Source organism: Salvia splendens, chromosome 4, assembly GCF_004379255.2.
Source record: "Salvia splendens isolate huo1 chromosome 4, SspV2, whole genome shotgun sequence".
NCBI classification, from domain to species: domain Eukaryota; kingdom Viridiplantae; phylum Streptophyta; class Magnoliopsida; order Lamiales; family Lamiaceae; genus Salvia; species Salvia splendens.
In genome coordinates, this window is record NC_056035.1 from 40,128,519 (window position 1) to 40,151,295 (window position 22,777).

At 34.4% G+C, this 22,777-nt stretch overlaps 4 protein-coding genes and 1 non-coding gene across 5 annotated transcripts; 2 read left to right on the top strand and 3 right to left on the bottom strand.

The window, feature by feature from the left end:
• Positions 1–1,098: 1,098 nt before the first annotated feature.
• Positions 1,099–1,172, bottom strand: TRNAT-AGU. Its single transcript has one exon. It is a non-coding gene; the product is annotated as a tRNA-Thr (tRNA).
• A 128-nt stretch (positions 1,173–1,300) lies between these two features.
• On the top strand, positions 1,301–5,084 carry LOC121799234. Its single transcript, XM_042198561.1, has 6 exons — positions 1,301–1,500; positions 1,577–1,766; positions 2,352–2,541; positions 3,197–3,400; positions 3,677–3,976; positions 4,056–5,084. Exons 1-6 carry the CDS (start codon positions 1,309–1,311, stop codon positions 4,249–4,251), a joined length of 1,272 nt encoding a protein of 423 aa, XP_042054495.1. The 5' UTR covers positions 1,301–1,308; the 3' UTR covers positions 4,252–5,084.
• A 4,713-nt stretch (positions 5,085–9,797) lies between these two features.
• LOC121798739 (putative GATA transcription factor 22) lies at positions 9,798–11,014 on the top strand. The gene is made up of 3 exons (XM_042197883.1): positions 9,798–9,980; positions 10,072–10,311; positions 10,549–11,014. The coding sequence occupies exons 1-3, from the start codon at positions 9,804–9,806 to the stop codon at positions 10,843–10,845; spliced, it is 714 nt and encodes a 237-aa protein (XP_042053817.1). The 5' UTR covers positions 9,798–9,803; the 3' UTR covers positions 10,846–11,014.
• Positions 11,015–11,666: 652 nt separating this feature from the next.
• LOC121801133 lies at positions 11,667–13,726 on the bottom strand. Its single transcript, XM_042200586.1, has 2 exons — positions 13,626–13,726; positions 11,667–13,377 (listed from the first exon to the last, which is right to left on the bottom strand). The coding sequence occupies exons 1-2, from the start codon at positions 13,724–13,726 to the stop codon at positions 11,667–11,669; spliced, it is 1,812 nt and encodes a 603-aa protein (XP_042056520.1).
• A 1,342-nt stretch (positions 13,727–15,068) lies between these two features.
• Positions 15,069–18,324, bottom strand: LOC121799903 (potassium channel AKT1-like). Its single transcript, XM_042199421.1, has 9 exons — positions 18,102–18,324; positions 17,043–17,408; positions 16,900–16,957; positions 16,481–16,807; positions 16,158–16,403; positions 15,984–16,082; positions 15,871–15,894; positions 15,606–15,791; positions 15,069–15,487 (listed from the first exon to the last, which is right to left on the bottom strand). The coding sequence occupies exons 1-9, from the start codon at positions 18,290–18,292 to the stop codon at positions 15,287–15,289; spliced, it is 1,698 nt and encodes a 565-aa protein (XP_042055355.1). The 5' UTR covers positions 18,293–18,324; the 3' UTR covers positions 15,069–15,286.
• Between the last annotated feature and the right edge of the window lie 4,453 nt (positions 18,325–22,777).

Below are 22,777 nucleotides of genomic sequence, written 5' to 3' on the forward strand. Positions count from 1 at the left end.
GGCCAACGTTTTATCGACTAAGTTGTGCTCGCAGTCTTTAGGTTAATTGATTTGATGTGGATGACACATTTTGAAGGCAGGTGAATTGTAAAGAAAATTGTGCAGTTGAAAAGATTTATCTTGCTTATTTGTTTACTGTAGTAATTTTCAGCATTTATTTGGCACATTTTGATGAAAAATGATGGGTTTTCACTATGCCCAATTCTACTCAGGATGATTGATGAGAGTTGAAATTGATTTTTATTAATCAAATATCCAAAGGGTGAGAGCCCGAGAGGATATGTTTGCAAAATGAGGCGAGTCACCTACTCACTCCAATCTCTAAAAATCGAATCAATTGTAAATAAGAAAACGAATGGACAACCCAAAATCGAACAATCTAAGGAGAGTCGCAAGGGCAAATTCAACTATAGTATATAAACCGTAATTCAAAAATGGGATATCTCAAACTGGTCCATCCTCGATCACTGCTCACTAGCTTCTTGACGAGGGGAGGCATGAACTGTAGATCATAGACCATGAGCACCATATTCGTCGAAAAAGTCAGCTGCTCGATTGTCTTCGCGATGAATGTGTGTAATGTGGATGGAAATTACAATCCCATTGTTTGAATATTCGCACAGAATCTTTAATGTTGCTCTCTCTTGTCAATTTAACCTTATCACAAATAGGATTAACAGTCAGATTTGTATGGACAGTGAAAGGTCAATTTTTGTAGTGATTTAATGCATAAACTTCCAAAATTTGGTCAGTAGCTAGGCACCCATTAGAAGGGGTTGCAAAATCCAACCAAATCGATTACTTCATTTTTTGGTTATGTACAAATTTACATATATATATTTGGCTCAGTTCAATTTTATAGTAGGCGTAATAAATATTCTTGATTACATGGACCAGTTAAGAAAACAAATCTTTAATAAAATATATCTGACACTTAAATTTCAAACTATTCAATTTGGTTGAGTAGGTTTAATCATGCCATTACCTATAGTAATTTGGTAGAACACGCTGCAATTACTAACTACTCCTTAATATAATTTTGTCACTTTTTCCCTATGTCCAAGTGATTTTTATTTATGTAGTCTAAAAATAAAATATTGCTCTCGTTGAGAGTCGAACTCAAGACCTCCCGCTTACTAAACGGGTGCTCTAACCAACTGAGCTACGAGAGCCGTTGTTGAAAGTCTTTATAACTATATTAATTATTTATTCTGTGAAAAGAAAAATATGAGGTTGGGCGATGGGAATAGGGTCAGAAATATTCTGTTTTTGGCGGCAAAACATTCTCACTCTGAAAATCCATTTCCAATGGCGAACATTCCAGAGATCAGCTCCCTGTTTGCGGTGCTGGCGTCCAATCTCCGATCACCGGACCCGATGGCCGGTGATGAGGTATCTCTCGCCATATCGAATCTGAACCGTTCGCTCAATCCGAGCGATGCCGCGGCGGTTCGCATTCTCGACACCGCTCTCTCGCTTATGCACTTCACTGTCCCACAGGTCTGCTTCTGTAAATCTTATTATTCTTCCTCCTGAATAGTTTTCTTATTGTTTTTTGGTTTCGGATATTTTGTAGGTTCATGATTCGGTGATTGAGTTCACGTTGAAATCCTTGATTGCTGTTTTGTCGTCTTCGATCGAGTGTAAGGTGGCGAGAATTGATAAACAGATGAATTTGAGAGTTGGCGGATTGATATTGAAAAGTGATTGTGCTAATGTTTTGGAAGATTGTGCTCATATTCTGGAGAAATTGGATGGGCAAAAAGGTTAAATTTACATATTGTTTGGTGTTTTGTTGTCTAATGTAATCAATTTCATGATATTAGCAACCATAAGGAAGTATGTAGATAGGAGTGTGGAAATGATGTTGAGAGTGAGGAGAAACACTAACATTCATGCTCTACATTTGAATTTGTGGATGCTATTGTGTGAAATGAGAAAGGCTCTTTTTCTAAGACTGGATAAATACTAATGGCTTTGAATTGATTGATGAACTCTTTATCTTTTGCACAGAGGTTCCGGTTATGTTATGCCTATTAGCAGAAAGTGAATTACAATCCTGTACTTGGTGAATTGGCATTTTAAGGCGGCAAAATAAGTGCATACATATTTGAAGTAGGCAGTGATATTGTAGATGTCCTGAAATGGAAATTTTGCTAATTTATAGCGTGTATTTACTTTGAGAGATAGATTAAATTGACGATACATATGATTGAGTCACTGGAGGATTAATGATCAAAGAAGCTAAAAGTTAATCAATCCATCAAAGTTTGTGATGGTAGCGCTGGCCTATACATTTCATCACCCATTGTAGTTGTGTTTTTGTGATTAAGTCAAATCTTGTTCTGCAGGTGATCTTTGCTATTCACTTTTGTACAACGTTTTCAGAGTGGCAGTGCTTGCACCATGCTTTCCTCATGCATTGCTGTCTGATTCTACTCTTGATGCAAAGTGTCGTAATGTGAATGCTACTGCTCTTGCAAACGTCGTTCGCTATATACCAAAGCAATGCACTTTTAAGAATGGTGAAATACCTTTGAGGTGGGTTCCATGAGTGTTTTTTTATGAATACTATTCAATACCTGGCCATTTCTCAACCTTCTTTCAAGAAAGACGAAAAATATCATTGCTAATCAAATCTACACGCTTTCGCTAATAATGCTGTTGGCTTTAGTTCGATATGAAGCTTTATCAAGATGCAGTAAATTTCATTTATTATTTTCTACCATGTTGTGTTTTTAGTAATAAGATCTTGGAATAGTTTTCAGGCACTTGGATATAAATATACAACTGTTAGAGATTGTCATTTGTTATTACTTCTACCTAACCCTTCTTTGTTGTTGAGTGAGGGTCTCAATCAAGTACATAAACATTTTTAATTGGGAACAGAAACTTGAAATATGTGCACAGTAATACACAAATGCAGTATCATGTAGTTATACACATGAGTTTATAGTTTTCAGTTGAATGTCTAGATACTGCTATCCAACTAATCCGACTCTCGCTGAACCTTTTCAATTTGGTTCCGCTAGTAAAAACTGACAGACAGAGATGCATTAATTTAATTTAGGCTGCTATGCAGTTGGAACTTTTATGTACTTCAACAGTATTGAGTGTCCAGTTTGGTTTTTATTTGAAGAAAGCTTACCTGATTGCTTGCCACTAATGTCCTTATCTTCTGAAAACTGCTTTGCAGGTTACTGTCATGGCATTTAGATCCAATGATTCTGAAGCAAGATGTAGCACAAGTTTTGCAAGAATTCATTAAACGGCCATTTCTTTCATTAAAAACTGAATTTTATGACAGGAAAGATTGGAGATCCAAAATAATTTCCCTGGTGATTTCACCATCAATGTTCATCGAGACCAGGGCTCTGTTGCACAAGTGGTTCTTAATGACGTAAGCATATTTATTCATCTTTGTCAAAAAAAAGTCTTCTTTAATTATAACATTGCTGGACAATGTTGCAACATCTTTACATAGGATTATGCTCGCAGAAAGGAAATTGCACATGTCTCATATTCTGTCCGTATGTAGGATGTTAACTTGATATCTTAATCTAGAAACAGTAGGGATAGCACATCAACTCTACTGTATATCGCATCTAATAACTAGTGAACTGTAGTAGATCTAATGTATTTTCACTTAATTGGTAGGCTTGGATTTAAATAACAGGGGTTTGGCTTCTCTGATGGAACTCCAGAGTGAGATTGTTGGGCACATGCTTGATATAATATCCAGACCTATGTGGTGGGGTATATCCATGGATATCGGATCAAAGCTGCCATTTTCTTCTGCATACTTTCCCTATGAGCATCAGTTACTGAGAATTTTGGCTGGGCCAATATGCCAGGAGTATTTCAAACATTTGCTTCAAAAAGTAAGTAGCTCGGAATCTGTTGCTGGAGGTCATTTGCACAAAACATCCAGGAAAGCTGCAACAGATATAAATTCAGTAAATCATCAATCTATGTGGTATGTCATCAATCCAACCTCAATATGAATATAGCTTCAGCTGATTATTATGTTGATTTTTATTTTTATCATGTTACAGGGCCATGGTAATGAACTTCCCATGTTGGTTCTCTTTTGCATCTATGATGATATTCTGCAACACCAATAACGTTAGTTTGTGTTCAGAATCCATCTCTGGGTATCTTAAACCTTGCGTGACTCATGTTCCGGAAGTAACTAGTCCAGCAGAGGCAGTGAAGTTAGTTCATTGCGTGGTTTCTGTACCCCATGAGTGAATCTACCCAGCACCTTACAGCTGACTATCTACTCAAACTCTCGGATTTGTGGTTAAAGAAGTGTTCAAGCCTAAATAAATGCCGCGAGGTGACGAACGTTGATAAGGAGGCTAAGAAGCCCAAATCATGCGTTAAGAATGAAATAGCTTTGTACGAGCTGGATACTTATGCAGTTTCTCTTTGGCTCAAGGAATATAGAGACACATATGTTAAGCTTCTCGCAGAGAAAGTTGGCGTTTCAACTTCCAATACCAAAGGATTCGGCATCCACCAAAACCTATTGTTAAGGAGGATTCCATTAGGCATCCTGCTCCTGCATCACTGTCATTTAAGCACAGAAGGATGCTCTTTGCTTTTGCATTATTCTGCTACTGGAACAGTCCAAGACTTTTCAGTTACTCAAAATCCAAGACAAGGCCGAAAAAGATGGAAACACGACACGCAGATGTCGTCCCTGAGCTGTATTCAGCAGTGCACCAAAGCTGAAGCCATTGCAGGGTGTAAAACTGTCTTTGACATAACGGATGTGGCTGACAGCATTTCTCATTCCATGTGTAATGACGAGGAAGGACTGAATTTCGTCTGCCAAGTGAAGATGAAGACCTGCAATTACTTGTTGCAGTGCGTAAAAAGGTTAATTGAAATCAAACTTGATGAAGATGGCATCCGGATGAGAAGGGATCTTCGCACCCGAAAAATTAGGTGGAGACATCAGAGAAAAGATGTGTTTCAAGACAACAAGGATCTTGATTGTGTATGTGATGCATTGAATATATAAACCACCATTGTTCTTCAATACAATACAATACATATATATGAAACTTTGTTATGTATGTGTTGGACTTGAGTAAATTTCATTGAGAAAATATGATTTAGAATTAAGATATGTGTAGATATGAAAGGATGTATCCATATATTTCTAACTCAATTATGATGTGAATCATATGATTATAAATGCAAAAGCTATACATAGTTCATGTTTATGTAGAAATGTGAGTAATGATGCACGTAAAATACCAAAGGCATGCAGTTATTCATGTTCAAGCAAGTTTTTTTAAAAGAAAATACCAATGAATCCGTCCCAAAAATTATGTTCTGAATTCACTGATGGTTATGCCTGAATATTCATTGATAAAGTGGGATAAGATAAAAAAGATATTAATGTAGTACTCCTATGTGTGGTTGAGTGTAGGATATCATTTTAGAAGATTAATTATTTTATTGATTTTTAGTTAATGGATTCTTTACAGCCTTCTTAGATTTGATGCTTGATTTATCACCCAAAATTAGTGGTTGGTTTCTCTCTACTACTGTGTGACTATCAATTTGTCTCCTATAGTTTGTCTAAAATTATCCAAAATAAATTTGATTTTTTATGTAGATATCTCATCAATCAAAATTAGTTGAATCGTTAATAGCTAACGGATAAAATTAGACGGAGATGTGATTATAATAAAATTAAAAAGGATGGATATTAGTAAAAATATTATTTATAGCATAAAATATTTTTAGTAAATCAATAGTTTTAGTTATTTGGGATAATTACCTTGAATTTCAAGCATTGATGAGATTTGAATACCACGGGCAGCGATTTTTCATTTAATTTGATTTCAAAATGCAATGAACGACTTTATAGGTTAAAAGAAATGTCTAATATCCACGCATTGGAAAAAGAAAATAAAGAGTATTAATAGATAAATCAAATGAAACATAATTTTCAGTCATATTCATCATTTTCTATTGGTGATTATAGCTTTTTCAATGCCTTACCACCAATCAAACCTCATGGATTAAGATTAGTATTTGTGTACTCAAAATTAAGTTCTATTTTGAAAGTAATGACTCATAAATTATATTCCAAGGATACCCATTGAACTTTACAAATTCTGGAAAATAACATAAATGTAGTGTGGGTAGTGACGGCACACGTAGAAGCACGAGGGGATTAAGCTAAAAAATATTTTTATATATCATTAGTCAATATAGTCGAAGTTTTGATAGCTATGAATTATTTTGCAAAAGCCTTTGTCATCATAAAAAATAAAGTACTTTATTTACTCAAAATTCGTAACTAAAAATTTAGAATATATAGCTCGTACTGAAATAATTTTTTGTGTTCGCCCGTGAAGGCGTGCAATTACCATGCTGGTTAATTATTGAAAAACAATGTGACATGTGGCCAGAGTGTTATCTATTTTGTCATTTCATAATTTGGCAATTATTAGTAGTACTTTGTTGTTTAGTACTTTTTGTAGGGTATGATTATTTTTGTACTCGAGTTTTGAATTATTTGGAAATCATATGATCGCAATCTTTTATTTGTATTTGTAAAATGATTATGTAACCTTTTTATCTGTGTTAAAATTCAAAAGATTGAGTAGTCGGGTTTGTTACTATCTAGTTACGGTTTCATTAAAACAGAAGAATAAAATCACACCAAAAGCAAATGGAGAGCCTCTTGCTTGACTAATGAATTACTCTATCAATATGTGAATAAGCTTGATTCATTACATATTTACATTCGAAAGAGAAAAAGCTTGTCCAATTACAAAAAGTGGTGAGCACACAACAAAAAGTCACTCCATATCCAATAACATACTATAAATTAGTAACACACACATAAAATAAGAGAAACCAAATGAGGTCAAATGATCGAGATGTAAATGCCTAAGTCCAAAGGTCTCAGATCTGAATCTTCCATTGCGTGACCTTTTAATTTATATTCTTTTATATATAAAAAAAAATTAAACCAAACTGAGAGGCACCCTATAGCGCAAACAAAAGCAAACCAAACAACATTGACTACATAAAGTTATATGAAAAATAAACAACTTTATGATGGTAATAGTATTACTTTCTTAAGTTACTTTGCTTAGCTTGATACAAATTAATTATAGCAAAATCTACATACATGCTCAATTTCTTAAGATGGCATAATATCACACATGATATGTGAATGTTACCCAATAAAACAACCAAACTATACTTCACCTTTTACAGATATGATTGGTGTAGTTCTTATTGGACAAAAAATATATTGTTAGTCAGGGCCCCCAAATTAAAAAAAAGAGAACATTTTATTAGAGATTAAAAAGTGAATGAGGAAATGTCACAATCTTGTGTGTTAGTCCCACAACATGCAAAAGAGTGACTATTAGACTGCATACGTTGTCTCCTCCATCATCACATAAATCACTTTTCATCCTCTTCTCTTATCTAATGGTACTACTTTTATTCTAATCACCATATATCTTATCTAATATTACCATCGTGATGTACTCTAAATTATACTATTTATTGCTAATTATTTTGATTAATGGAATAAATATAAAATATTAATGGTTATTGTGCATTACAAAAACGTACCATAATAAAAAAAAGAACTGATCAGTCCTTTATACTAGTATATTGTATTCACATAACTAGTGTTTTAAGTATTGAGAATCATCGTATAAATATAAGAAAAATAAATATATATAAAGTCCCACAAATTGATACCATGAATTTCTTCATGCTTCACGATTCTTTTTCTAATGAATTTTGATTCATATAACTGTTCCACAAAGTTTTATAGTGGGTCCTCAAATATCTCCTTGTGATAATGTAAATAAGCAAATGCCAAAGCCAATGATGGAGTAATAATGATGAAAGTGGAAACTTCTTGCCTTCTTGGATAGGAAATTCACGTGCATTTATATATAAAAGAGAGTAGAGTAACAATTTCCAGTGTGGAAAAGAAAAACAATTTACAATTTCACTATCAAAGCAGAAAACATATACTAGTAGTTAATTCATGTGTTTGAGATTTTCTATATATGTTTGAGATTTTTTTTAAGTGGGGTTGAGATGTTCGAACTCACAATTTTATAGTGGGGTTGAGATTTTCACTATCTGCGTACTAAGAATTCAGCTATTACGTCATCGTAATATATCAAGTGAGACGTAAATAATTTTTCACAAAGCTGAGAGTTTTTTTTGTAAAGTATAAAATGTGGAAATTTAAAAAAAAAACATTCAAAATTGGAGACACAAAACAAAATCAACACTTTATTTGATTACATTTTTAGTTAGATATATCATATAAACTCAATGAAATAGTACTGCACTTAAAGTCACCTCTCGCATTCAAATATGTTATAACAAACGTGTAGACTACAAAAAGAAATTATTGTTGTAATAAATTGATCATAAAAATATCCATTATCCAATTGTAATCTACAAATGTACACAATTGGCCAACTATTACATGGATAAAATAATAGAGAAAGCAAACAAGAATATTTTTGGACCATTTTTCCCATAAGCAATACCACAAATTACAATAAAGATGATAAACAGTACCAACTTTAGATGTAAGTGACCAAATTAAATTAAACTTAGATACCTAGCATGGGTGTGGGGTGTGTTCTTGTCTTTTGCCTTCACATATATTCAATGCTTTTTGGCTTCATTTCTTATTAATCACTACACATTTTCTTCACACTCATTCAATCATTTTTATATGCAGACAGCCGTTATAGGAGTACCGAGTACATATTTTGGATAATGATTTTAGATAGAATTTTTTTTTAATGTACTATTCGTTAGATTTCGTTGCATTTTTTGTTGCTTACATTTTGAAGTGCTTTATTTTGTATTGATTTTGTTGTTTATATTTTGAAGTGATTTCGATGATGTGTAAATTGCAACTAAAAAAGTGTGTACACGATCACTGATTATGCACCACTAAATAAATAATCCTCTAACAAAATTAAAAACTTATCATCTAGTTATAATTAGCATAGTTTTGCTTAGCATGTAGTACTACATAGCTACCACCTTATTTGCTTAAATATTTAAAGACTAGTAGATTTTAGTTTATCCTTATACTAGTTAGGAATTTTTTTGTGAATACATAATTCCCACTATTTATTTTTTTCTATGTCCACCCCTCCAGCCTAGGCCGCGTGTTTGTTTCGCTAAAATAACCTAAGCGTGATTTCTTACATATATAATATATTTCTTGAACTAACACACCAATATGTTGTAAAAGACATGAATTTTATTAAATTTATTGAATGTGTTATCAGCGTAATGAAGATCCAACTTTTTGTAAATTAATTAAGTAGACCTAGTGAGGTACACTTGCTGAAAATCGAGATGGCAATATATCGTTTTATGGGTCGTGGAGGAAGGAGTATTCTCTTGGCCCGTCGCCCTTCCCATCTAGTAAAACAAACAGATAGAAATAACATACCTAAGAAACCAAGCATGGTTAAATAAACCAATTAACAACTTTCCTATTTACTAAGACTGTGAATCTATGTTCCTAATTGAACATGAATAAAAAGCATTGGTGTGTTAGGAATAGAAGTTTAGGAGATAGGGTTGTGTCAAATGGTCATGTGGTAGCATTCTGCTCCTTGCTTTTTACTACTTCTTCATTTTTGTTTTGTTTTGTTTGGTTGTCATGATGTCACGTGAATGTCACCCCACCCCACCCCACCCCACCCCCTCTTTTAAAAGACCTCACTCATCATTTTTTTGATCAAGAAAGTGTAATTTCATCTCCTATGAACCTTAACCTTTCTCCTTGTCTTTCTCATATGGAGCAAACGGAGTATAACATCGAAAAGCATGACGAGCGACATCAAATTGTCTCGTCTTCGGCCCCTTTTCATGTTTTCTTCAATCCAAGTGAAGATCATCACATGGGGTTTTACCAATATCCCCATTTGTACCAGCCCCAGGTTTATTTTATTTTTATTTATATTATTGTATTATTAATGTGTAATAAATAATACATCAACATAACTAATTATTGATCTTGGTCTTAATTAGGTTGAGTACTATGGGTGTCATAGAGGATCATCATCGTGTTACGAGATAAAAAACAAGGTTGAAAATGGAGTGAAATGGATATCTTCGAAGGCGAAGAGGCTCGATGCTGCGAAGATTAAAGTAAAGAAGGTGATGATGGCCTCGTCTGGTCTGAATTTATCTTACAACCCTATTAGGGTTTGCTCGGATTGCCACACAACCAAGACCCCTCTTTGGAGAAGTGGTCCTAAAGGCCCCAAGGTAATTATCTATACGTCCACCATAAAATGTCTCATTTGATTTTAGTACGTGTTTTTAAAGATTACAACAAATTAAATCTGGAAATTACCTATTTTTGTGTTTAATATGCAATTAATTTATAGTTTTATAATAAAAATATGAGAGAGGCGTCTGTTTTTGTCAAAACACATTTTATCTCTTAATCATCCTCATATTTAGTTATATTCACATGATTCTATATGCTAACAAATTGTGTAGTCTCTTTGCAATGCGTGCGGGATTAGGCAAAGGAAGGCGAGGCGCGCCATGGCCGCGGCAGCAACCAACGTTGGAGTGGCACCACCGCAGCCGATGAAGGTGAAGGCCTCAAAACGGTGCAAAGTGGGTGGTGGTGGATCATCAACTAGAAATAGTATTGGGAAGAAGATGGAATTTGAGGATTTCTTGATAAATTTGAGCAATAAATTAGCATCAATTCATCGAGTTTTCCCTCAAGATGAGAAGGAAGCTGCGATCTTGCTCATGGCCCTATCTTCTGGCCTTGTTCATGGCTGATTTTTATTTGATTTAGAGAAAGAGAGAGGTTTAGTTATTTTTTTTGTTTGTTTGTTTTTGTGATCCATCAGTTTGTAGAAGGTCCACCACTTAGATTTTATGGTGTTGATCATTTTGTGATTTTAAATAAGGAGAAATGAGTAGTACTAATTGAAATTTTTGTGGCAAACCGTTGGAATGATTTGGATTGGTTCATAGTTCATCATATCACTTGTTCATCTCTATCGATTTATAATTAATGGGGATTCACTCATGAAATTTGTTTACTAATATAAAGAATCATACTCCATTTGTCCAAGAAAGTTTGTCTCTTGTATCAATTTTCGTTCGTTGATAAAGTGTGTCATATTTCATTTTTTTCATTTTGATAACGGACTTCACATTTCACTGTCTCATTCACACCCACATTTTATTATAAAATTAATATATAGAATTATAATTCACATTTTATCAATATTTTTCTTTTATATTTCTTAAAATGTGTAGATTGAGTAACTAATACAACTCCTTATAATAAAAGTACGAGAGCAACTAGTATAATTTAACCATTCTTGTGATTATTTGTTAATTTGACTTTTCTTAGACATGTGCAAGTTGCAGACTGATTGAGGGTAATGTAAGTTATTGCCCTTCTAAAACGGAAGATGGTGTTTTTTAGAAAGAATGAATGATATTTTTCTAGTTAAATACTCTACACATATCTAAATATTTAGAATATATTAAAATAAACTAAATCAAATTCTAACATCTATAAAAATAAATAAAAATAAATGCTAACATCTATAACAATAAATCAAAATCATGTTATGGAGATTATCATCTCATTTCCCGAATAAAATATATTTATAGGTCTTTACCATCGAGTACCACATCTCACTCAACATGGCAATGCAGTTGATCTTGTCAGGTTCATTGAACTCCTCAACCCAATTTTGCGCATTTGACTGTGCATTCGATTCCTCGTCCTCGTCCTCGTCCCCGTCCCCATCCCCATCCCCTTTACAGCTGGCAAAAACAACACTAGTGCCGTCTATCACCTTGTCTATGTCATTGATCTCATTTCCTTTTATCATAGATTGCCACATCTCGCTCAACATTGCAAAGCAAGTGATCTTGTCATGTTCATTCAACTCCTCAATCCATTTATGTGCATTCGATTCCTCAACATGTTTCTGTGCATTCGATTCCTCATCTCGTTTATACGTAGCGAAAATGATATGATCGTTGTCTCTCACCATATTAATGTCATTGATCTCATTTCCTTTTTCGGTCAACACTCTCACGAATGAGGCACCATATATCTTCACACCAACCCACTTCAACTCCTCAAAGCTACGAGGTAGCACCATGAGCTTCCCCGCATCATCTCCTTTCTCCGGGCAGGTGATCGTGACCCTTGATTCCCTCGTGCTGGCAAAAACAATCCGATCGTTGTCTCTCAACACCCGAATGTCATTGATCTCATTTCCTTGTTTGTTCAACACTCTCACAAATGGGGCACCGTATTTCTTCACACCAATCCCCTTCAGCTCTTCAATGCTACTAGGTAGAGGCATAAACTCCCCCACATCAACTCCCTTCTCCAAGCACTTGAACATGACCTCTAAAGCCCGTTTCTGACAAGAGAAAACAATCTGATCACCATCTTTCACCGCCCGGATGTCATTGATCTCATTTCCTTCTTCGTTCAACACTCTCGTGAAGGAAGCACCATATTTCTTCACACCAATATGCTTCAGATCCTCGAGGCTACGAAGTAGCACCACGAGCTCCTCTGCATCATCTCCTTTTTCCAAGCATGTGATTGTGACCCGTACACTTGATTCCTCAGCCGGTTTATGGCTGGCGAAAACGACCCGATCCCAATTTTTCACCACTCGGATGTCATTAATCTCATTTCCATCTTCGCTTAACACTTTGACGAATGGGGCACCATATATCTTCACACCAACCTCCTTCAGCTTCTCGAGGCAACGAGGTATCACCAAGAGCTTCTCTGCAGCATCTCCCTTCTCCAAGCAGGTGGCCTTGACCCGTACAATCGATTCCTCAACCTGGCGGGTGAAAACAATCTGATCGCCGTCCCTCACCACCCGAATGTCATTGATCTCGTATCCTTCTTCGCTCAACACTCTCGTGAAGGAAGCACCATATTTCTTCACACCAACCTCCTTCAGCTCCTCGAGGCTATGATGAGGTAGCACCAAGAGCTCCTCTCCAACAACATCCGCCTTCTCCAAGCATGTGATCGTGACCCGTGCAATCGATTCCTCATCCCCTTTTGGGGGGGAAAAAACAACCCGATCCCACACTCTCACCACCCGGATGTCATTTATCTCGGCTCCTTGTACGTTCGATACTCTAACATAGGTAGCACCATATGTCGTTGCACCAATCTTCTTCAGCTCCCCAAAGCTACGAGGGAGCGCCACTTCCTTCCCCAAATGGTATAGCTCCTCCAAACAAGTTATTGTGATCCAATCCAATGGTTCATCCACCATCCTCCGCGGGGGTGAGTACGGTACGTTGTGCCTTGAAATAATTTATACATAAAATATTTAAGATTTATATAAAAAAATAATTTATACAAAATTAGATCCATATTACAACCCTAACCCCCCTCTAATTCTAGGGACATATTCATGTCAATTTACGGATTGTGTGTTGCACTGGTATCCCTATTCATTAGCTAATATGAATTGTCATGCCAACATGAGATACTACTGAATTTTTACTCAAATTAAGTGAGAGAAATTAAGGAAGTAAAGCAATTCACTTACCAAGGGGATTCGTGGGTGTACATGCTATAGGTCTTTTTGGCATTGTTTGCTCGAACGGCCGCCAACGCTCCTGCTGCGGCAGCCACCGCCACAGCCGCCATCGTTATTTACAGTTGTAATTCTCAATTAATTTTACATTTATATATATAGGCCACCTTTTGGGAATTAGAGATCAATTCTATTAGGACATGTATATCTCCTAAATATTTTTATAATAGTAATCGATTTCTAATTACTCCATATTTATCTCCTCAATTATAAGATTTGACCGATTCAGTTGAGTTTGACTATATTAAAAATTTTATGGATAGGATAAACCTCCTATCGCTGATCGGCATCCGTAGATCGGCGATTGATAAATGTTTGTCTGCCCGTCGAGCAAGACGGTTTTTTCACTTTGGAGAAGAGAATGACCGATAATATTGATATCCTTGATTGATTTTTCAATATAATGCTAATAACTAACTTAATGAACAAAAAAATAAAGATATGAAAAAGATATGCAAATCCCTAATTTAACTAACTAAATAATGATCGTATCACTTTCATAGATTTTTTATTAATAAAGATTATTTACTACAATACGTGACAATAGTTTGTCATGTTGTGATTTTGGATATGAGATCGCTTGATTTATACTTTGAAATTTATGGTCAAAATTTGTTTATAATGCTTGATTAATAAATGCCAAAATTGGTCATGAACATATATCTATTTTACGATTTTAGTCATAAACATTATCTTTTGAATTTTCGCATCTCAAACATTTCAACTCGGATCACAATCGGTCCAAAACTAACTTTTCTGTCAAATTTTAATGGTCAACGTTTTTAATCCTTATTTGACCAAATCAAGTCGTTAATTATGATTACTAACTCCAAGATCAAGATGTTTTTTAGTTTGTTTTATTACCTAAAACATTACATTGGTCATTGGCTAAATAATTGACCGTCAATGTGTAAAGTCAAAGCATACTTTTTTTTTTGAATCGGCTGATTGCAATTTCAAATACCTAAAGGATAAAGAGAAAAGATACATTTTAAATCCGAGAACTCAATAATCTCAAAACCGAAATCCAAAACTTTCAACTAAACATCTCCTAATCATAATTCTTCAACTGTACAAAAATTTATGCATTCTATCTTTTTTTTTAATCTGAGAAATTGTTTATTCTTGTTCATTTGTTGTGTATCTTTTTGTTATTTTGTAAACTGGCTATTTTTCTTATATCACGATTTGCAATCAATATTCTTGCTTTCAAGGTTACATAATATTTAGAGTAACAATTGTACTAGTTGTATTCAATTATTGTTACTGACATCACAATTATAATATAATCGGGGGCAACTGAATTATAATGTACATATTTGTTTAAATTTAAACTTATCAATTCACATTTAATGTGTAGTTATGATTAAAAAAAAAGTTAATGTAGTCGCAATATATTGTCCTTAATTCAACCAAAACCATCAACAAGCTAAGTGTCCACTGATTAGCAGTAGATATACATAGTCAAAATGTAAGCGCACAATGAGCTTGATGTCCATAGATTAATAGTATCTCCCTAAACCATCAACAAGATAGATGTCCATTAATTAGTAGTAGTAGATATAAATGGTCAAAATAACAACTAGCAAGCACACGATTAGCATCTCCAGCTATCAAGGGGCAACCACCGCCGAGGAGGAGCTAGCCTTTCCTGTCTCGGAGACCCTTGAGGAGAGAAACGCATCGTCTCTTGATGGTGTCTTATCCCTTGTCTGCGATGCCGCTGTCAGTTGCCCTTTTCCGGCTGAATTCAAGTTATCTATTGACATACCCATACCCTCAACAAGTTGCTTCATTCCCGGGTCATTCAAATGCTACATATAACATATATTCATTGCTCAAAATGTATATAAATTGAAATATAGTCTGCAGGAACACTTAAAATGGCTATGATGAAGATCATATTCAAAGTTAAAGCGTATAGATGTATACCTCAGTAAAGTTTTTCATGATATTTGCCCCATCTTCAGCATGGCCTTTAACGATATTGAGAAACGTGGTGCGATCCAGCCTTAACAGTTGAGTTAACCTTTTCGTTCTCACCGTGAACAATTGAGGCTTGAAACATAATACACCAATCTCACCAACAACCTCACCCTTCCGTGCCTCCCCCACAACCTGCATTAGTGTTATGTTGGCAAATAACTTGTCAATTGTCTAATGGTTAAGAAATTTTGTATTAAGGAAATAAACTTGCCACTTGATCTTCACCCAGTAGATCCTGAAAAATCAAACAAGTTAATACATCAGAAATGTCAACATGGTACATAATGATGAAAAAGAGAAGAGAAGGTAAGATCTAATTCTTACCACGGCCCCCGAGACAATAATATAAAAGTCCGTTGGTGTATCATTTTTCAAAATCACGTCTTTGTTGGGAGGGAAATACTCTACCTTTATCTCACGGACCTTTCAAATAGGGTAACATGAGATTGACAAGAAAATTGGTGAAGGGAAAAAAGTGTTTGTTACTTATGACTTTACCAGCTCGAAGAGTACGCCTTCCGACACTGTACGAAACAAGTAAACCTTGTCAATCACCGAGTGGAAGAGATGATGTGAGATGCTCGTCCTAATGGCATTAGGAAGTGAATCGAGTATCATTTTTTCTTGCAGGCCCTCCAAGTTGGTTCTATAGTTTAACGTCAGGTGTGATATCATTTGATCTTCAAGATGAGAAGGCAACCGATTCCTTAGTGCAAAACCCGTAGCAGCTTGAACCAATTCTCTCTGTTATTGGATCAAAAAAGTTATACTATATAAAATTAAAAATACTCAAAGAAAATAAAATTAGATAAGTTACTTACATAGCTTTTTCTTTTCATAGTGACATCGATCATCAGTTGACTGATATTACCAATCACATATGACGAGGCTGCGAAGATCAACAACATATATATAGTGCACGCCGCCCTCTCCTTTGAATTCACGGGATGCAAATCCCCATAGCCAGCAGTGGAGAATGTTGTGGTGGACCAATACATGCACAAAATATATCGACACCAGAGGCCGAGCTTTCGAAAATCGACTCCTTGTGGCATAGCTTGACCGATCCAAGTGTTGGTAGGATCATCATTATAAGCAGCAAGCACATAGAAGAGGCATGCAGCACGATTAATTACATAGATACTAACCTATACACAACGAAAATTGATATACCATTCAACAACTAAATCATTATTAAATAATAAGTGAATAATGAGTTTATAATTATAGTAATACTTACTGATGCAAACTTGGCACACCTCAACCAATTATAATTCAATGTGATATCGTTCTCCCATCTGTATTTTAAAGAAAAGAAAGCAATTATCAACCAATATAATACAAAATTGAATTTGTATTATTGAGATGAGAATAGAGTTTTACTTGTTAAACATGTCCAATATTCGCTTGAGACGACACAGACGAATCAAACTGAATAAGCCATATTCATTCAGAATCATCGGTGAAACATTCCTTATAGCTTTCATAGGGATTGATGAGAGGACATCTAGAGCCAACCAAGAAATTGCATATTTGGTAGCAATCTTCCGATGATCGTCCACAATACGATGCGTGTATTCGTCCACGTAAGCGACGAAGAATGTGAGAATGATATCAATGCCGAATAGAATATTGCATATGTTGTCGGCAACGGATAAAAGACTCCATCCTTCATTGTCAAGCACCATCTCTGCGGGAGGCACAGCAGCAGAAGAGATAACTAGCAAAGCCAAAAGCAGTTGCCAACCACTGCATATCAATTGAAACACTATTATTTTCAATAATAAAACTATATTTCAAAGCCAAACTAAATCATAAAACACTTGGGTAAGTGAATAAAATTCGAAAATTGGATAATAGGGCAGGGAAGAAAATACAGTCTATCATAAGTAAGTAAATAAATAAATGTTTTGATAGGGATGGAAAAGAAGAGCGGCGCCCCTTGTTTTAAGTAGGATTCTTTATACATTTATGGTGTATTTGTAATTTACAGTTTAATTTATGAATTAATATTTGTTTATAAAAACTTGTAGTAATTCCCCTCCGAAGTAAAGAAGTTTCATGTATACAATATAAGAGAAAGTAAATTGGAAAGAGAAAATACAGTAATCAATAAATACCAACTAAATACTTCAAAATCTGGAGTACATGATCTTAATTATTTAATAGTATATAATTTTATTAAAACATCCTAAAATATTGTTATAATTCATTGCTTTGATTCAATTTTGCGTTCGTAACTGAATGCAATAAAAATGATAGAGTGAGCCAAAAAGATTTATAATCAAATTCATATGACAACATAAAAAAAATAAAACTATTTTGAAAAACATCAGAGCTAAATCACACACAGCAGGCTGTTGCTAAAACGCATCCATGAAAATTGAGAGAGCGAGGCCAAGATGGAATAATACTAGGTTGTTTAATAAGAAGGAAATGAACCTGTAGTAGACGTTGTGGGGAGAGATAGCAAACGCACGGAGGTTGTAACGAGGGTTTCTTCGTGCCCCCAAAGCCGGAAGCGGAGCCGTGGTGGCGTGGAAAGCAGGAAGCAGCGGTGTTTGGGGGCTGCTTTCCGTTGAGAGCTGGTCCGGAGTTGAAGAAAACAGCTGGCGGACTATGGACGAAGCCATTGAAGCTAGGTTACTTTGCTGTAATGTAAGAAGATGAGTGTTTCAGACTTTTGAGTCTACGTCTTTTACACTTCCAAATAAGTAACTACTAAGCTTAATTTTTATTTTTGTTTTGCTTTTCTATTTTACTACTTACTTCGTTTTTATTTACTGACTGTCATAATTTTAGCAGATTCCAATGAATTCAAACTCAGATTGAAGCGGCTTTAAATAATTTCTTCATACTTTATTTTGATTGTTTGTTACGAGTATAGTATTTAATAACAAGATCACTTTTTAATAATAATGAGGACCAAGTCATTCCGGGTTCAAATTCACTACGGAGACATTCGGTCTTAATCCGCAAAATTGTTATTAGCCGGATTCCGTCAAAAACGTGTTCATTGGTCCTGTGGTCAAACCAAAACGCATTGATATTTCCTGGAAATAGATTGCCTGATTGTAAGTTTTGGAAATTATGGATAAGGAGAAAGTAACAATTTTTCCATGGTGGCCAAGGTGCAGTGCACCATTTAATTACAAAAGTTGAATTAGAGATAGAAATATTATTACTCCCTCCGATTCTATTATGGTTGACACGTTTTTTTGGCTCATAAGTTAAGGAAAAATTGTTATTATATTAAATGGAGGGATAGAAAAGGAAAACAGAGGGAAAAGTAAGAAAAATGAATAAAATATAGAGAATAAATAGGAAATAAAAAGTGAGTTAGTTATTACTATCATGTAGAGAAATGACCCAACTATGAACGAACTTTCCAAAAAAATAAAAAGGACTCAACTATGGTATAGAAAGGAGGGAGGATGTTATAAATGTTGGAGGTGAGAGAATTTATTTCGTCCTCATGTGTGAACTACACTTCTAAAAGTACTACTACTTCTCCCGTTCCATAGTAGTGCAGATATTTCATTCCAGCACCGAGATTAATAAAAAGATGTGCTCCATAATGTATTAAATAAAAATATACTCCATAAAGTACTAGGAAACAAGAAAAATAGAGATAATAAAGTAAGAGAGAGAGAAAATCCACTATTTTTATATACTAAAAAGAAATTACTCTAATTTTACTATTAAAAAAATGCCTCCATTATTATCAAACAACTAAAATAAAAAATGAGTTTAATGATGATTACATAAAACTATATATCAACAGTAATGTTATTATAAATTTTATGTATAAATGTAATTTTTTTTGTACAAGTATAGAATCTCGGATATCCAAGTAGGTTGGACAATTTGACAATATATTGATAGTCTGAGACGTCAAATCACACAAATACATTTGAATATAGCATAAGAACAAATAGCAGACACCTAAAAGGGTTTCGTCCTCTCGACGTTTCTGATTTTCATTGGCCACTTCCTTTTTTAAGACTGTCTAAATCTGCCTATTGCAACGGCGTAGAACTATCATTTGATTTTGTCTTTCATGCATCAGCTCTTTATCTAATTTGCCGACGATAATACTCGTCTATCCGCGAACAGCAATCTCATTTTGCTATTTTGATCCGTCTGCAAATAGGATCACGGTTTATTATTACTATAAATAGTCTAGAGACCCCATATTCTAATAATTTATTTCACTCACATATTATTTTAAGCTAATATATACAAGTGTGACCTCTATTCCACTAACTTTCATCCATCCACTTTTCTTAACATTTCTTAAAACTCGTGCCGGAAAAGAAATGAGACTCTTATTCACAGACGGAGGGGTGTTTGACTCGATGCGATGCGATGCGAATTTTAAAAAATGTGAATAAAAGTGAGTTAAAAAAATTAGTGAAATCAAGATCCACTAGTTTTTTAATAGAATGTGAATGTAAAGATTTAGTCAAAAATGGAGTTCATTTATCAAAAGTAGAAAAAAAGGCAAAATGTACATTTTTTTACGGACAGAAAAAAAATGGCAGAATTGGACAACATTTCACAGATGGAACAACAATGCTTACAAAATAGGCAAGAGTAAATAAAGTCCAATTTTGCAAATACAATTGTCGGGCCTAGATAATTATTGTATTTTAAATGATATGACGTGATCTAAGGCGGTGTTCGATTGATAAGATTAAGTCTCATTTGGTTTATAAGATTGGATCCAACAACTTAATCTTAGATAGATAGTTTCATCCATAACCACCCCCTTCAACTAAAATAATTACACAACTTAATATTAGATGGATAGTCTAGTGATAACTAGTCATGGCAACCGAATGTCACCTAAATTGTTAATTTTAATACTCCATGATGTCCTTGTATAACCGAATTGTATTAATTTTGAATTATAATCTAGTCATTTTTCATTGGTAAAATAAAATAGTTTTTATATTTTTTACTTTATTTTTTTGTTACTTATTCTAATATAATTTTATTAAATATAGTGGCCAAAAATAATATTTTCTCCGTCTATCCTTAAAAGTTCAATTTAACTTTTTATTATAAAGGGTAGGTATGTCACATTTTTCACAAACTCATTCTAATCACATTTTATTATAAAAAGTACATTATAAAAAATAATCTCATATTTCACTATTTTTGTTCACTCATTTTCTTTTATACTCTATCTGTCTCATTATAAGTGAGGGGTATTCTTTTTTCTATCATCTCACTATAAGTGAAACATTTCCTTTTATGGCAAAAAAAGTACCGTAACACTATATCTCTCTCCCACTTTATCATAATCTTATTCTATTTCTCTCTACTTTTTATTTCACTCCTAAAAGCTTGTACCCAAGAAAATATCTCACATGTAATAAAACTGATGGTGTACTTAATTATTTTTTTATATCCGTTTCGTATTTAAACGAGACTCCTAATACAAAACCAAGAGATTTAGTCTAGAAGAAAAAAAAGGGTGTATAAAATTTAGTTATACTAGGTACTCCGTGCTCTATATTATCCCACTCACTCCTACAACCTCAAAAAGTAATGTGATCAAATCAAAATGCTAGTTTGACGGCGCGCGATTTATTGATGGTGACAGCTTAAGACATAATATAAAGATGACCAGTGAGAAGCGTCGATTATTGAAATTAGATGTCCGCGATTTGAGCTTATATGAGTATACATATGAAATTATTGAAAATTGTGATAGTACATTTTGGTCTTTTTTATGGTACTAGTCTATTCATGCGTACCAAGAAACACAAATAGAAAAAGAAAAATAAGTATATATACAAATAGATTTTAGGAATATTATTATTATTATTATTATTATTTAGTTAGTTAATTATAGATTTGCATATCTTTTTATTCATATCTTTTGTCTTGCTCATTAAGTTAGTATCCACTATTATAAATAGCGGACATTGTTCTTTAGTTCGATCATTCAAGAAATATCAATTCTCCTTCTATTTTATTTTCTCTTACTTTCTTTCTTTTCAAACGTGCAAAACGCACAAAACCCTAATTTTGACGCCGGATTGATCGACGGGCAAAAGCTCCCGCGACGTTCGACGCAAAATCAACGAGTTAAGGAACTTCATCCTTAACAATTGGTGCTTTCATCGTGATCTCTTCCTCCGAATCGCTGTCTACATGTCGTACAGTTACACCAGATATCAACTCCGGCAGGCGGATTACCACCAGGGGCGGACTCATGTACAATGGGGGTGGGGCTAAAGCCCTTAATAAAGTAATTTTTAACCTTTTTTCTTTTGTAAATTTTTAAAATTTATCTAAATTTAATGCAAATTATCATGTAAATGCCCCTATATTATAGTACTATTATACGACGGAATCGGGCAAGCCATTGCGTATAAGAAATGGTCAAGTAGTGATATGTTGCTGAATTGTAGGACTTAACTCCTTATAATTTTACTACTTTATGGTTGCTGAATTGGTGTATATGAATTCTTCCATTTTTAGTTAGTTTGTTTTAATTAGTCGCTTCTTTTTAATTTTTTCGAATCTATTTTTGAAGATCTTGGAGTCGTTCGTAATAAAAATTCATATGGAAGGCACCTACTGTAACACCCGTAAAAAAAAAAAAGAAAAATAATTAAATAAATCTAATTAAATCTTTTCCTAGTTGACTTGGTCAAATATATTTCTCTAAACCATATCACCAAACAATTTCCCCATATCTATACTCCCTAAAATCTCTCCAACCACCAAATCTATCAATATCTATCAGTTTTGCCTATATACATATATCCTATCATTCCCTAATTTAAACCTTTCTCTTCAAATCCCAAAGAACAAAACGTGAGAGAGAGAAAGAGGTTATGCAGGAGCAACTTTTGAATAAGTCAGCACAAGAAATTATGTTTATCAAAGTACATCATCATAAACAGCGAAGGAATGTAGAATAAGCAATCACAAGTAGTTGCAGAAATTGCAAAGGAGGTATTACAGCCTCTGGAAATTGGAGCAGCGGCTTCGGCATCGCAGGCGACACGCAGAGAGAGAACAACAACGAACAGCAGCGTCGTCACGAAGGAGGGACAGCAGCGGCGTCACGAATCCCGAACAGCAGCAGCAGCGACTGA

Excerpts from the sequence above, each read along its gene's own strand:
- LOC121799234 (XM_042198561.1), top strand. The coding sequence starts at position 1,309 with ATGGCGAACATTCCAGAGATCAGCTCCCTGTTTGCGGTGCTGGCGTCC. Across the intron at positions 1,767-2,351 it reads GAAATTGGATGGGCAAAAAG|GTGATCTTTGCTATTCACTT; the intron begins GTTAAATTTACA and ends CTTGTTCTGCAG. Across the intron at positions 3,401-3,676 it reads CACAAGTGGTTCTTAATGAC|GGGTTTGGCTTCTCTGATGG; the intron begins GTAAGCATATTT and ends TTTAAATAACAG.
- LOC121798739 (XM_042197883.1), top strand. The coding sequence starts at position 9,804 with ATGAACCTTAACCTTTCTCCTTGTCTTTCTCATATGGAGCAAACGGAG. Across the intron at positions 9,981-10,071 it reads CCCATTTGTACCAGCCCCAG|GTTGAGTACTATGGGTGTCA; the intron begins GTTTATTTTATT and ends GGTCTTAATTAG. Across the intron at positions 10,312-10,548 it reads GTGGTCCTAAAGGCCCCAAG|TCTCTTTGCAATGCGTGCGG; the intron begins GTAATTATCTAT and ends CAAATTGTGTAG.
- LOC121801133 (XM_042200586.1), bottom strand. The coding sequence starts at position 13,726 with ATGGCGGCTGTGGCGGTGGCTGCCGCAGCAGGAGCGTTGGCGGCCGTT. Across the intron at positions 13,378-13,625 it reads TACACCCACGAATCCCCTTG|GCACAACGTACCGTACTCAC; the intron begins GTAAGTGAATTG and ends AATTATTTCAAG.
- LOC121799903 (XM_042199421.1), bottom strand. The coding sequence starts at position 18,292 with ATGGCTTCGTCCATAGTCCGCCAGCTGTTTTCTTCAACTCCGGACCAG. Across the intron at positions 16,808-16,899 it reads GGTGTGCCAAGTTTGCATCA|GTTAGTATCTATGTAATTAA; the intron begins GTAAGTATTACT and ends CGTTGTGTATAG. Across the intron at positions 16,083-16,157 it reads AAGGCGTACTCTTCGAGCTG|GTCCGTGAGATAAAGGTAGA; the intron begins GTAAAGTCATAA and ends CCTATTTGAAAG.